This window comes from Oryctolagus cuniculus, chromosome 6 (assembly GCF_964237555.1).
Source record: "Oryctolagus cuniculus chromosome 6, mOryCun1.1, whole genome shotgun sequence".
Lineage (NCBI taxonomy): Eukaryota > Metazoa > Chordata > Mammalia > Lagomorpha > Leporidae > Oryctolagus > Oryctolagus cuniculus.
This window is the reverse complement of record NC_091437.1, coordinates 37361142-37373428: the sequence shown is the minus strand read 5'-3', so window position 1 is coordinate 37373428 and position 12287 is coordinate 37361142. Positions and strand designations below refer to the sequence as shown.

Sequence of the window (12287 nt, the reverse complement as noted above, 5' to 3'; positions counted from 1 at the left end):
GCTGCCGGGCCTGTGGCGCTTGCTCTCCACCAGGGGTGGCTACAGCAATGGTTGTGGCGGGAGACCAGGCAAAGCAGCCTGGCCATGGCCAGGTCTCTGGCTTCCCCTGTGAGCCCCAGGGGTGCGGCATCTCGCCCAGGCTTCCCGGCCCTGCCGTCGTGATGCTGTGATTCCTGGAAGCCCCCCAGAGGCAGATGGACTGAGCCAAATGTGGAAGCCGAGAGAGGAAGTGGCAGGTTTCGTGTCACACACGAGTCAGGGCGGGGGCGGAGTTGGGCTGGAGCTCTTGGGGCTCCTCGTCCAGTCCTCACTTGAGCCACGCTGCTGTCCTGGAGCCCTGGGGGCCAGGCCAGGATCCGAACATGGTGTGCACTGTGCACCTTGACCAGAGACCCTCAGCTGCGGAGCCTGGGGAGGCAGGAGGGCCAGGGGGCCGCTACGCCGCAGCTGCCTTGCAGCCGGGGGCTGGCAGGGTCCGCTTCCTCTTCTGATCCTCGGGCATCCCTGGGGTGGGGGTGGGGGGCAAAGGCAGGGCTTTTACAGGTGACGACATTTGGCCAGATCAAGTCAAAATGAGCACCAAGCAAACCATGAGCTTAAATCTTGCAGTGAACCAGGGGACACCATCCAGTACCAGGGAGGGGGGATGCTTTAGCTAAGGTTGGATCATACGTGCAACAGCAGGTCCTCTTTCTGGGCTCAGGGGCTCATCTCTGGCAGAGGCAACAGCAGGATGAGGGGTTAAGAAACCCTCTCTTGGAATTTGGAAGCAGTACTGGTTAAATGCAGAATTGCCAATTCCGAGTCTGCAGTGTAGGAAGACTGCCAGGCGCTGCTTCTGCATGCGAGGTGGGCTCAGAAGCCTGCTCCCACCCAGTGCTCCTGCACCCGGGCTGTACACAAGGAACCGCCCCGGGGGGACCGGGAACGAAACAGCTGCTTCTCTGGTTTCTGATGCAGTGGGCCTGGGCGCGGGCTCAACACTTCCTAGGTGCTTCCACTGTGAAGCTGGGGCTGAAAGCCGCTGTGTAGAGAACATGGGTCCTGAGGAAGGTCCCTCGGCCATGCTGGAATTGGAGCAGGGCTATTGTGGCGAAGGGCCATGCCACCTTCTCCCAACCTCGAGGGTAGCCAGAGTGAGGAGCTGACGGGAAAGTCCTATGGGCTGGGATCAGGAACGGTGACCAAGGAACAGGTGGCCCTGCCCAGCGGTGGGATGGTTCGTGAGCACCTCCCTGGGCACAGCTGGGCAGCCATGGGTGATCCCTCAGACAGGATGTGGTAGGGCCTTGCCCTTGAGGTTCCTTCCTGTCCCCGCTGGCTGGTTGGGAGAGGCCATGGGTGGCTGGAGGCCTGGGCAGGGCAGTGCTGTGATGGGAACTGACAGCCCCTCCCCCTCTCTGCTGCAGGGACAGTGGCTTTTCCAGCCAGGGCATGGACACCTACGTGGAAATGAGGCCCATCTCCACGTCTTCTTCAAATGACCCCTCCGAGCAAGGTGAGTTGTCGCCAGGGCCAGGGAGGGGAAGGGCTGCTGGGGACCGGGGCTTGGGGTAGGGCAGGGGCATCACCAGGACGGCTGCCTCCTCTCACCTCAGGCCTTGACAAGGAAGATGGCCGGCTGCTGGAGCTCCGCGACCTGCTCCACTTCTCCAGCCAAGTGGCCCAGGGCATGGCCTTCCTGGCTTCCAAGAATGTAAGTGGGAAGGGAGCCAGGGCCTGTGGGGCTGGACGGGGCCAGTACCAGGGAGCAGGTGCACAGCGGCCTCCGGGGCCAGTTCCTGTGGGCCGGGTAGGGTCCCAGCCTGGGCTGTGCCTGAGTGCAGCAGGCCAGGAAGGGTGCGGGCTCTAAGAACAGCCGGGTTCCATTCACTTCCACTCAGGGGGTGCACAAGTCTCACCTCACACACCATGTGGTCTCGGGATGATAATGATTGAATTGTACACTTGTCAAGGATACCAAATGACACAGCACAGCAACAAGTGCCCAGGCTATGGGGCTGTTCCAGTCAGCTCTGGACACAGCCGTGGCAGTCAGCTGTTTGCTGCTGGTTCTGTCACTTACTGTGTGATGCTGACCAATTGCTTGAAATCTGAGCCTCAGTTTTTGCACCTAAAAAATGGGTATATTCACAGTAATTTGAAGGCGAGCAAGGTTCTAATGTGTGCAAAGGCTTAAGAGAAGCCAGGGCGCAATGAGGTCCCGAACAGGGCAACCGCTATGATTGGGTAGTCCTTTCAGAAAAATTGAAGAGTTTAATTTTGTACGAAGCCTTCTGAAAGCCCCGAGTAGTTACTTTGTAACACATGTTTAGCAGCATGAGCTCTGTGAGGAGGCCTGGGGATAGTCACCGGGGGCCAGAAGCTGCACCTGGCACAGGAGCTCACCGCCCCAGGGCCCAGGCAGGCCGCCAGCTCCCGCTGCATGGAGCCAGAGGGCTATACGGCATGGCAGCTTGGCCTGCTAATGGTTCCTCTCCTGTTAAGTGGTATTTTACTTATCTGAAAGGCAGAGAGACGGAGACAGATTGCCTTCTGTCTACTGGCTTGCTCCCCACACACCCGCAACAGTGGGGGCTGCGTCAGAGCCAAAGCCAGTTCTATCCAGGTCTCCTATGTGGGTAGCAGGACTCAGCTGCTCGAGCCATCGCTGGCTGCATCCAGCAGAAAGCTGGAATAGGGAGCAGAGCTGAGCACCAACCTGGGCACTGATAAAGACGCAGGCATTGCAGGTGGCATCCTAACTGCCGTTCCAATGCCTGCCCCAGGGACACAAGTTTCTACACATTAAAATGACCACAGTAAGTTTTCTCAGACCTCAGGCCCTGCCAGAGGTAGGGACAGGAGTCTGAGAAAGTGCCGAAAGCTGATGAGGACTCCCTCACCAGGGACTGCAAGGCCTTGTGGGTCCTTCCATCCGCCCCTCCCCCTGGGCCCAGGTAGGGGAGGGCCAGACCTAACCCTGCCGTGCTTCCTCTCAGTGCATCCACCGGGACGTAGCAGCCCGCAACGTGCTGCTGACCAGCGGCCATGTGGCCAAGATTGGGGACTTTGGGCTGGCTAGGGACATCATGAACGACTCCAACTACATCGTCAAGGGCAATGTGAGTGCCAGGAAGGGGTGGGCTAGGTGGGGGCAGGGAACCAGGCCCCAGGTGACTAGGGACTGTCGTGCCAGGCCCGCCTGCCTGTCAAGTGGATGGCCCCGGAGAGCATCTTTGACTGCGTCTACACCGTCCAGAGCGATGTGTGGTCCTACGGCATCCTGCTCTGGGAGATCTTCTCACTCGGTGAGCTGTGGCGCTGCTCCGCCCTTGGTCTTCATGTCGGCATCCATCCCTCGTGGGGCACCAAGCTCCAGGATGCTCGGTGGGTGGGGCAAGGTGCTGGTGGGAGTGAGGACGGGCACACTGCCCACCCTGACACTTGCTTCCACACCTCTACCTGTGCTACCCTTGCCCTCATCTGAAAATGCAGCTTGAGCCATCTACCACCTCCAGTTTCCTGAGGGCTAGAACAGGGACTTGAGCCCAGTCTTCAAACGCACCCTGCAAGGTGCACCCCCCTCCCCTCCTCGGTGCTGTGGCCAGCGTGCTAGGCCTGGCGGAAGGCTCTTGGCTTCCTTAAGCGGAGGCCACTGCATAGTGCCTGGTGTGGTCGGCACCAGGGAAGGCAGCGGCTGCTCCAGTGTCGCAGTGAGCTGCGTGTGGGAGGGTCGGTTTCTCTTAAATGATCTTGGGCCTTTGCAGGGCTGAACCCTTACCCTGGCATCCTGGTGAACAGCAAGTTCTATAAACTGGTGAAAGACGGATACCAAATGGCCCAGCCTGCATTTGCACCAAAGAACATGTAAGTGGAGGGAAGATTGGAGGGTGAGGGGCCCTGGTCTCTCTTGAACAACTCACTGCAGGGCCAGGCTTCCTCTCTCCACGGTGGACTCTCAAGCAAGCCCCTCTGGCGGGGCGCAGAGCGTCCACTGCTTACCGATTTCCCAGGTAGCTGGGCGGGGGTGTGTGTGTGTCTTTGGAGAAAGGGCTCATGCTACGCTCACTGAGACATGGAACTCGGCCTGCCTGACAGGGGCCCTGAGGATGACCCCGGCAGTCCCTTCTCCAGTGGTTCTTGTGAGGACAGGAGGCAGGACTCGGCACAGGCTTTGTGGGAAACCCACTTCTCACTGGGTTCGGAGACCTCTGGGTTGTGGGGAGTGACACGTGGCTAAGCTCTGTCCCGTCTCCAGATACAGCATCATGCAGGCCTGCTGGGCCCTGGAGCCCACACACAGACCCACCTTCCAGCAGATCTGCGTCCTGCTTCAGGAGCAAGTCCAAGCGGCCACGAGAGAGCAGGTGAGTGGGGGTCAGATTGGGGTTGGCGGCTGCCGCAGGCTGGGCCGGACACGCCGTGACTGCCTGCCCTGGTCTCTTTGCCTCAGGACTACACCAATCTGCCTAGTGGCAGTGCCAGTGGCGGCGGCAGCGGCAGCAGCAGCAGCGAGCACCTGGCCTGCTGTGAGCCCGGGGAGACGGCCCAGCCCTCGCTGCAGCCCAATAACTACCAGTTCTGCTGAGGAGCCGGCCTGGGAGCAGTGCCTCTCCCTCCCTCCCAGCTTCAGTTCCCCCGTGGACGGGCAGCCTGGGGAGAACGTACAAACTCTGCCCTTGGTCACTTAACTCACAGCTCGGCCCGGCTCCTTGGGAAGGTGAGGGACCTAGGGGAGGTCAGAGCGGACCCCGTTCCCAGAGCCCGGGCCGCCACTGCCAGTAAGGGGCTGGGGGCTGCGCCCCTGCCCGCCCGCCCTCATGGTGTTGGCCTCACGTTCGCTGTGCTTCCTCATCCCCGCCCGTCTCGATGCACAAAGACTGAGTTGGTGCCTACGGCGCCCCCACGAGCTGCCCTGGTGCTGAGAAAAGGCTCCCTGGACCTGCACAGCCCTCCCCCACGCTGGACCTGCTACTGCGAGCCTGAGCCCCAAGGCAGCCAAGAGCGAGGGGCATGCGGGGGCGGGAGACAGGGGACGGTGTGTAGCCGGCTACACCACGCACGCCCAGCTGACTCATCCTGACTAACAGACACGCTGGGGGCTGTTGTCCACATTAAACTAACGGCGCTCACACAGCCGCCTCTGCGTCTTTCGAGACCTGCGCGTTCCCTGCCAGAAGGTACGGGCCTGGGGGCCGTCACTGCAACCTGGTGGTTTAATAAAGTTTATTCTTACCGGGGCAGAGAGGGGGAAAAAGCCACTGCCTCCACTCCCCTCAATAAATTAAATAACACTCAGCCAATGCCAGGGCCCGAGCCAGACCTGGGCCCCTTGAGCCAGGCCCGCCGTTTCCTTATGGCCCAGGCTGCGTCCCCTTCACAGAAGGGAGTTTTTCCTAGTGCTGTCAGGGCGGATGGTGACCCCGGGCCACATCCCCCTGAGGTGAGGGCCCAGAGACAGTGGGGTGCAGGGGCCGGCCTATCCTCCTCAGGTCCCGGAGGGGCAAGCACTCCTCCATCCGGGGGAATCAAGAGCCTCAAGGGCCCACTTGCCCCAAGGTGGTGGCTGCAGCCCCTCGCCCCAGGCAGACTCCCTGCTACAGCCTTTGCCTCAGCCATCCTCCCTCCATTACACACATAACGTCCCCAAGTGCCCCTGGAGCCAAGGAGGGAGTTCTCGGCATCCCCGCCAACCTGCGGAGGGTGAGGAACCGAGGACCCCGGGTCCCTCCGTGCTAAGAAAATGGAAGCTCTTTGGTCAGTCCCAGCAGTCAACAGGTACTCCCCCCAGAGCCCACCTCGGCCAGTCCCTCAGACACACGAGCCTTAGGCCAGGGGTTCCTAGGTATGGCTTGAGCAAGATGGTGCAGTTTCTGTCCCACAGCCGGGCTCACTCTGCTGCTGCCACGTCCTCGTCCTCCTCCTCCGTCTCTGTCTTGATCTGTGCGACCCCGAGGCGGTAGAGGGTGTCGCGGATGACCACCTCGCCGGGCTGGCAGCTCTGCACGATGTCGTGGATCTGCCGGTTGACGATCTCGCGGCTGGTGAGGAAGTCCACGAGGCGGTTGTAGAGGTAATAGTGGGTGGCGTTGTCGAAGGCAATGGGCCGCTGGCGGACACTGGTGGGTTTGCTGTCCACCATGGAGGCCAGGATGGCTGTGTAGGGTGCCAGTTCAGGGCACAGGGTCAAGGAGTGGTGCCCAGCGCTGGGGTCCCCAGGAGTGGGCTGTGTGCCTGCGTGAAGGATGCGCCGTGCAGCAGTCCTGGTGACCGGGTGCTGGACTGAGTGCTCAGCCTCTGTCATGTCCACTGCATACCGCTGGTCCAGGAGTTCCGGGCAGGACACGCTCTAGGGGAGAGATAGCAAGGAATGACCAGGTGGAACCTGTGTGGTGGCTGGGAGCAAAGGCTGCAGGGTCAGCCAGCCCACTCGCCTGGCTTGTTGTGGCATCATCATGCATGGGACTTCGTGGGGGCAAGGCGCCTCCGTGCCTGCAATTCCTCATGTGAGGGGCAGAGCAGACGTCCTGAGCGAGGCATATTGCTACACCCCGCCAGGCCACAAGGGGCTGCAGGGAGAGAACAGGGCCCCAGCACCAGCACAGAGCTACATGAGTGGAGGAAGTGACTACAGTGTCCAGTGGCTTTCATCTCCCATAAAGCAACCTGGCAGGGGCCATCCCCTTTCTGCTTCTTCCCAGTACCAGTCCCAGACTCTAAAGGAAGAAGGCTGGCCTTGGCAGGTATGTGTCTGTTAAGATCTACTGCGAGATTCAATGTACGAACACACACAAAGGGTCGGCCTGCAACCTGCCAGCTACCTCTAGGTAAGTCGAGTTCCCCTTCAGGAAAAGGAGAAGCCTGGACTGACTCGGAAAGATGCCGGTGTCCGGGATACCCTGGTCACCAAGTGACACACTGTGGGTGGCCTTCTGTACAGAGGCTGGTTTGTAGAGGAAATGCTGATCCAGAGCAAAGAGACAAACATTGGGGGAGAAAAAGGATACCGGCTGTGGTCCCCAGGAGTGCGGGGGTGTGAGGCTGGGTTGGGTAGAGGGCTCTGTCTCAGTTCCCCGGGAGAGAACTCACCACAGGTGGCTCCATGGGGCTAGAGAAACAGCCTTGGTTCCTTCCCCACATCTGGCTGGTCAGCTCTGGGTATGAAAGGTCAGCACACAGGGCCACTGGTGTGGCCATATCGACCACGTAGATGGGTGGCCAGTGGCGGGAGGAGGCAAGGAGATCCACATGATCGCGGGCACTCTCAGCCCGCACGAGGTACTTGGAGCCGCAGACCACCTAGGGGAGAGGGCGGACACAGCCCTGCGGTCAGAAGGTGACACACCCCGCCCGTCTCTGCCCAGGAAGGGGACCGCACCTGAAGCCAGTCTTGCCATAGTCCCTGTGGTTCTGCTCCCCTCCCGCTTCCTGCCTGTCGCCAGCTCATCCTTACTTACCTGAGGTAGGATAACCTGCCCTCCCCCCACCAGACTCCACCAAGCCTCATCTAGTGGCTCCTCATCCTAGATTCACAGCACCAGAGGCCCAAGAGTAGGCTAAAAGTGGAGGCGCCTGGACCCCAAGCATAGGACCTGGGATCTCAGCATCTGTATCGCAGGCACGCTCCCTAGCAGGCCACTTCCTACTGCTCACACAGCAGCCCTGATGGAGTCTAGGTGTTACTAGACTGACAGGCCCCCACCCACCAGCTCTGGGTACACTGTAGAATTCTGCCTTTCCACTACCTGTTACAGTCCCAAGAGCTGCAGTCTAGGTCGTGGGGGTATCCTCCAGTCCCACGTGCACAAAAGCCTCTGAGCAGCTTCAAGTGCCTCCCTCAAATGCCGCTGTAGTTCAAGTCCTCAGCATGCGGGCTCACAACCAGGCCACCCTGGGACTCGGTGAACACTGATCCATCAGTGCTTGCTAACTGGGGCCTACACTGTGGTGTACTACAAAGCTTGTGTCTGAGCTACCCTGAGGACTACCCCCCCCCCCCACTCCTTGACAGACTGCGTCACCACCCCTATTTACATTCAAAACCACCCCCAAGGTCCCTCAGCACTGAGTAAAACCCAGTCACCATGGCCCATAAGGCCTCTGGAAGTCAGGGACCAGACACTCGGCAGCCCAGCACAGGCCTTAGCCTAGCCTCAGGTTTCAGCCCTGTCCGGTGGCCTCACCGGCACAGGTCTGTCTCTGCCCTGCCTGTGGTTCCTCCAGTGCTCCTGCTACAAGCGGAGGTGACTTTATTTTCCCACTAAAATAGGAGGGCAACTAGGGAGAAATGACATCGGGGCTCTCTGCCCCTGCTCACGCCACAGCTGGGGCAGAGAGCCCCGCACAAGGCAGAGTGCTGGGTAACTTCCCACTGCTGCATGGCCCAGGTGCTCTGACCCCCGCACAGCAGCGACCTGGGTCTCAGCTGCATGAAGGGGCTGCGTCAGAGTCTGTGGGGACAGCTCCACATGAGCAGGTTCACCCCACGCTCCCCCGTGACCCGCTTACCTGGTGGGGGCACACCTTGTAGATTTTACCCCCGGTGAACTGAGGTGGCGGCTGTCTAGCTCTGGCTCCATTCTGTACAGATTCATAGAGGGCCAATAAGGAGAAAGAGAGCTGGTCCTGGAGGGGAATGACAAGATTAAAACCATGGGCCCACACTAAGGGTCAGTCCTGGTGCTCAGCACAAATGCTCCCTTCAATACACAAAGCCCGGGAGAGCTGGCCCTGGAGTCCCATGCCAGCATCTCATGTAGGCGCCTGTTTTTGAGTCCTGGCTGCTCCACTTCCAATCCAGCTCCCTGCTGCAGTACCTAGGAAAGCAGCGCAAGATGGCCCCAGTGCTTGGACCCCTGCTGGCCACATGGGATGAAGCTCCTAGCTGTGGCTTGGCCCAGCCCTAGCCCTTGCAGTCATGTAGGGAATTAAAATAGCAGAATGACAATCTCTCCCCCTCTAACTGTGCCTTTCAAGCAAATCTTTAAAAAAGGACAAACGTATATCCATCTTGTGCACCCAAGAGCTTGAAAACCAGACCCATATGGTATTTTGGTTATCTTGATTTTGCAAACAAGGCACATGAAACAACATGTAGGATGGTTCATCCAAGGCCTTGCTGATAACGGTCAATAAGAGAGCCAGGACTCCTGTCCCTAAAGTTGAGAACCATGGCCTCCAGCAGCCGGAGCCAACTGCAGGCCAGGGCCTCATAGGTATCATGATCGGGGTGTTATCTCCCAGGTACCCTGACTGCCGGTTCCCTCTGCCCTGCCCACGAAGTGGGCCAACCACCTTCTCCCACAGTGCCAGTCTTCACAGCTCCCTGTGACACTCACCTTCGAGTCTTCCACCCCAAAGGGGATGTCGCACTGCCGCAGCAGCTGCCGCAGCTCCTCCGCACTATAGGAGCCAATATCTTCAAGCCTGCAGGCGCCTTCCTGGAGCAGCCTCACTAAGGCACTGCCATTGCCTGCAAGAAACAAGGGTGCCGATGGCAGGGCACTGTCCCCAGTGGCCCATAGGCACAAGGCAGATCTACGACTTCTAGAGCAACCTGAAGTCTCTCAGAACTGGCTTCTTACCCTGGAACATTAAGTGGGATATGCAGCCAACTACCATGGTAAACAGCCCTAAAATAGACCAGCTTTTATTCCAAAGTCTTATAATGTTTTCCAGAACCAAGATTTCAGACGGACGCTTACCACAGCTGCAGTAGCAAGGGCAGCAGCTCCCGTTTTTAAAGTGCTGTGTGTGTGCCATGCTCCTGAACCTGGCTGAGCAGGACAGCTACGTCGGGGCCTTAAGGAGACAACTCCACGGCCCTAGAGAAGCAAGTGTGAGGCGGGGCCTCAGGATCTCATGTTAGGAAGCACTGCTTGAGAACCAGTGCATCTACTATGTACTCAGCAGGTCACATCCAGAGTTTTAAAAAAGGAAAAATAATAGAAAAGACAGTGTACTACACTTAGGGAAATGTATGATTTTTGTGAAAACTTCATTTCACTTACATTTATCAATACACACGTGCTTATGGGTCACAAAAAAATTTCTCACTGTGAATTGCAATTTAAAAAAAAAAGGGGGAGTAGGGAGCAGACACTTGGCTAGTGGTTAAGACACCCACCCTCCACACCAGTGTCTCTGACTCCAGCTGTCCCCCGGTGGGGGTCCAGGGAGACCTGGATTGTGTTCCTAGTACCTTGCTCCAGCCCCAGTCCATTCCCAGCTGTTCTGGACATTTAGGGTATAAACCAGCAGATGGGAGGGAGCTGTTTTTCAAATAACTAAGAATTTTAAAATGACTGCTATGCACATATGAAATGAACCTGAGTCCAAGACAGCTCCGCAGCAGCACAGCTGGCACTCACACCCAAACTGTCAGAAACCTCCCAACAGCTAGTCCCGGGCTAGCCATGTGAAACCCACAAAGCATGTGTAGGACTCGTGTAGAAGGCAGATTCCCTGGCCTCATCTCCTCGTTCTCCGAGTCTCGGGGCTGCAGCTGTAGCCGCAGTTTCCACATGATCTATCCACTCGGTGCAGTGCTGGGCTCAGAGGCAGACAGCAAACTGTCCTTCCCACACAACCTGCCGGCAGCTCTGAGAATCTCCTCACCGTGACTCTAGACAATTCTGTCACGGGCTGACATTCTCTTTCCCGAAGGAGGCCTCTAGGCCTGGTGCTTGCTCTACCACTGTGCTGCTTTGCAAAGACAATGTCCCAGACTCTCGACTGAAGCTTCCCTGCCCCAGTCAGCCGCCAGAGGGCCTTACCAGGGACTGGTCGCACATCCAGGCTTTTATCTTTCTCTGTGTTGACGACCACAGCTCCTCTCATGAGTGGCGGGAAGAAGGGGGCAATAACGGAGGCGTCAAACTTGGTGATGGGGATGCTGGCAGGAAACGCTACCTGCTCAATCACCTCTGTTTCCATCGTGGCCCAGAAGTCCTCCACGTTGACCTCACTGGAACCCAAGAATTCCGGCCAAGTGAACTAAACGATCAAGATAAAAAAGGTCCCATTACAGGAGTCCCAGACTTATCAACACAAACATCAGACACAAGGTGGAAGGGCAGGTGTCTGCCAGCTGTGCACTGCCAGCCCCTGAGTCTGACACTCAGTACCCAGGAGCCACTTTGCTTTCTCCCAGACCTGGATGGGCACTAGGTTCCTGCTGCTGCTTTATCCATCCCTCTCACCTTTATGCATGGCATCCTCTCTGTCCTGCACAGAAGAGAGCGCTAGCACTTGCATAGCTGTTGTGTGTCAGACACTTCCTAGCTACTAATAAACAAGGCAGGGCTGTCTGGGATGAAACTCCTCAAGCAAGGGACAGAACAAGGAAGTGAGCAGAGGTCCAGTTCCAAAGCCCACTCCTTGATCCCATACCTATCTATTTCCTGAAATCCCACTCCTCTTCCAAGGCAAGGCCCTGGAAATCCCTCAACTCCTTCCCAAAGTGCTCCCGGATCCTGTCAGGACACGGCCAGCTCCTCTACACCAGGCAGCGTTACTCATTGTAGGCACTCAGCACTGTGACAGTCACCTTCTGTTCTATTCCTCTTACGTGGTCCTTAAGTACAACCCTGATTCTATCACCTGATCTCTGCCTTATGGGTTACTCATTAGAAATGCAAATAGCTGAGCTATGTCTCAGTCAGTATGGAGTCCAACACAGTTGACTGGGGCTGGTGTTAGGGCGCAGTGGGTCAGACCACCGCCTGCAACGCCAACAGCCCCCATCAGAGCACCAGTCTGAGTCCCTCTCAGTCACTCTCTCAAAGAAGTCTGAGAACCACTGCTCTACACAAAGACGCCTCCCACCGTTCCATTTTTCACAAGGCTCAGGATGTGCTACTAGGAGTACATGGCACACTTTCCCCACCACATCACCCCAGGACGGGGCCAAATGAGCCCATACTCTCCACAAAGACCGAGGGAACAAAAAATGCCAAGTGGCTAAACAAACTGAAGTGGCTTCTGTCATTCATTTAGAATGTCTCTCCCTTACACAGTCCCTGAGCAGAGGGGTCAACCAATCCCCCCCGAACAGCAGCATGTTAACTTGTCAGCAACAACTTCCTATTTTATTTCATATTTAGTATTCATAATACTCCCTCCTCTGTACATACACACACACTCTCTTCTCTCCATAAACAACAGAAGAGGAAAAAAACAATGGTCTTTGAGAAACCATCATCCAGGAAATCGGAAGGGGGGAAGTGAATGCTACTCTACTCTGTGACAGAGGAGCCTGGAACTAGGATAGGGCCAGTGCCAGGCGGCACTAAAAGTTATGACCT

General features: G+C 57.6%; 2 protein-coding genes across 5 annotated transcripts in view; one reads left to right on the top strand and one right to left on the bottom strand.

The window, feature by feature from the left end:
• Positions 1-5116, top strand: part of CSF1R (colony stimulating factor 1 receptor) — a 29015-nt gene extending 23899 nt beyond the window's left edge. For both annotated transcript variants that reach the window (XM_070076307.1, XM_070076306.1), the window contains exons 16-22: positions 1410-1498; positions 1599-1696; positions 2982-3104; positions 3179-3290; positions 3750-3849; positions 4241-4349; positions 4436-5116. In XM_070076307.1, the coding sequence (XP_069932408.1) occupies positions 1410-1498; positions 1599-1696; positions 2982-3104; positions 3179-3290; positions 3750-3849; positions 4241-4349; positions 4436-4570 (766 nt within the window). In that variant the 3' untranslated portion in view covers positions 4571-5116. The remainder of the gene's footprint in view (positions 1-1409; positions 1499-1598; positions 1697-2981; positions 3105-3178; positions 3291-3749; positions 3850-4240; positions 4350-4435) is intronic.
• Positions 5117-5191: 75 nt separating this feature from the next.
• HMGXB3 (HMG-box containing 3) overlaps positions 5192-12287 on the bottom strand; it is a 55621-nt gene continuing 48525 nt past the window's right edge. For all 3 annotated transcript variants that reach the window (XM_070076305.1, XM_008255250.4, XM_017341188.3), the window contains 5 exons: positions 10758-10977; positions 9321-9454; positions 8491-8607; positions 7072-7281; positions 5192-6331 (listed from right to left, as the gene is read on the bottom strand). In XM_070076305.1, coding sequence (XP_069932406.1) covers positions 5873-6331; positions 7072-7281; positions 8491-8607; positions 9321-9454; positions 10758-10977 — 1140 coding nt within the window. In that variant the 3' untranslated portion in view covers positions 5192-5872. The remainder of the gene's footprint in view (positions 6332-7071; positions 7282-8490; positions 8608-9320; positions 9455-10757; positions 10978-12287) is intronic.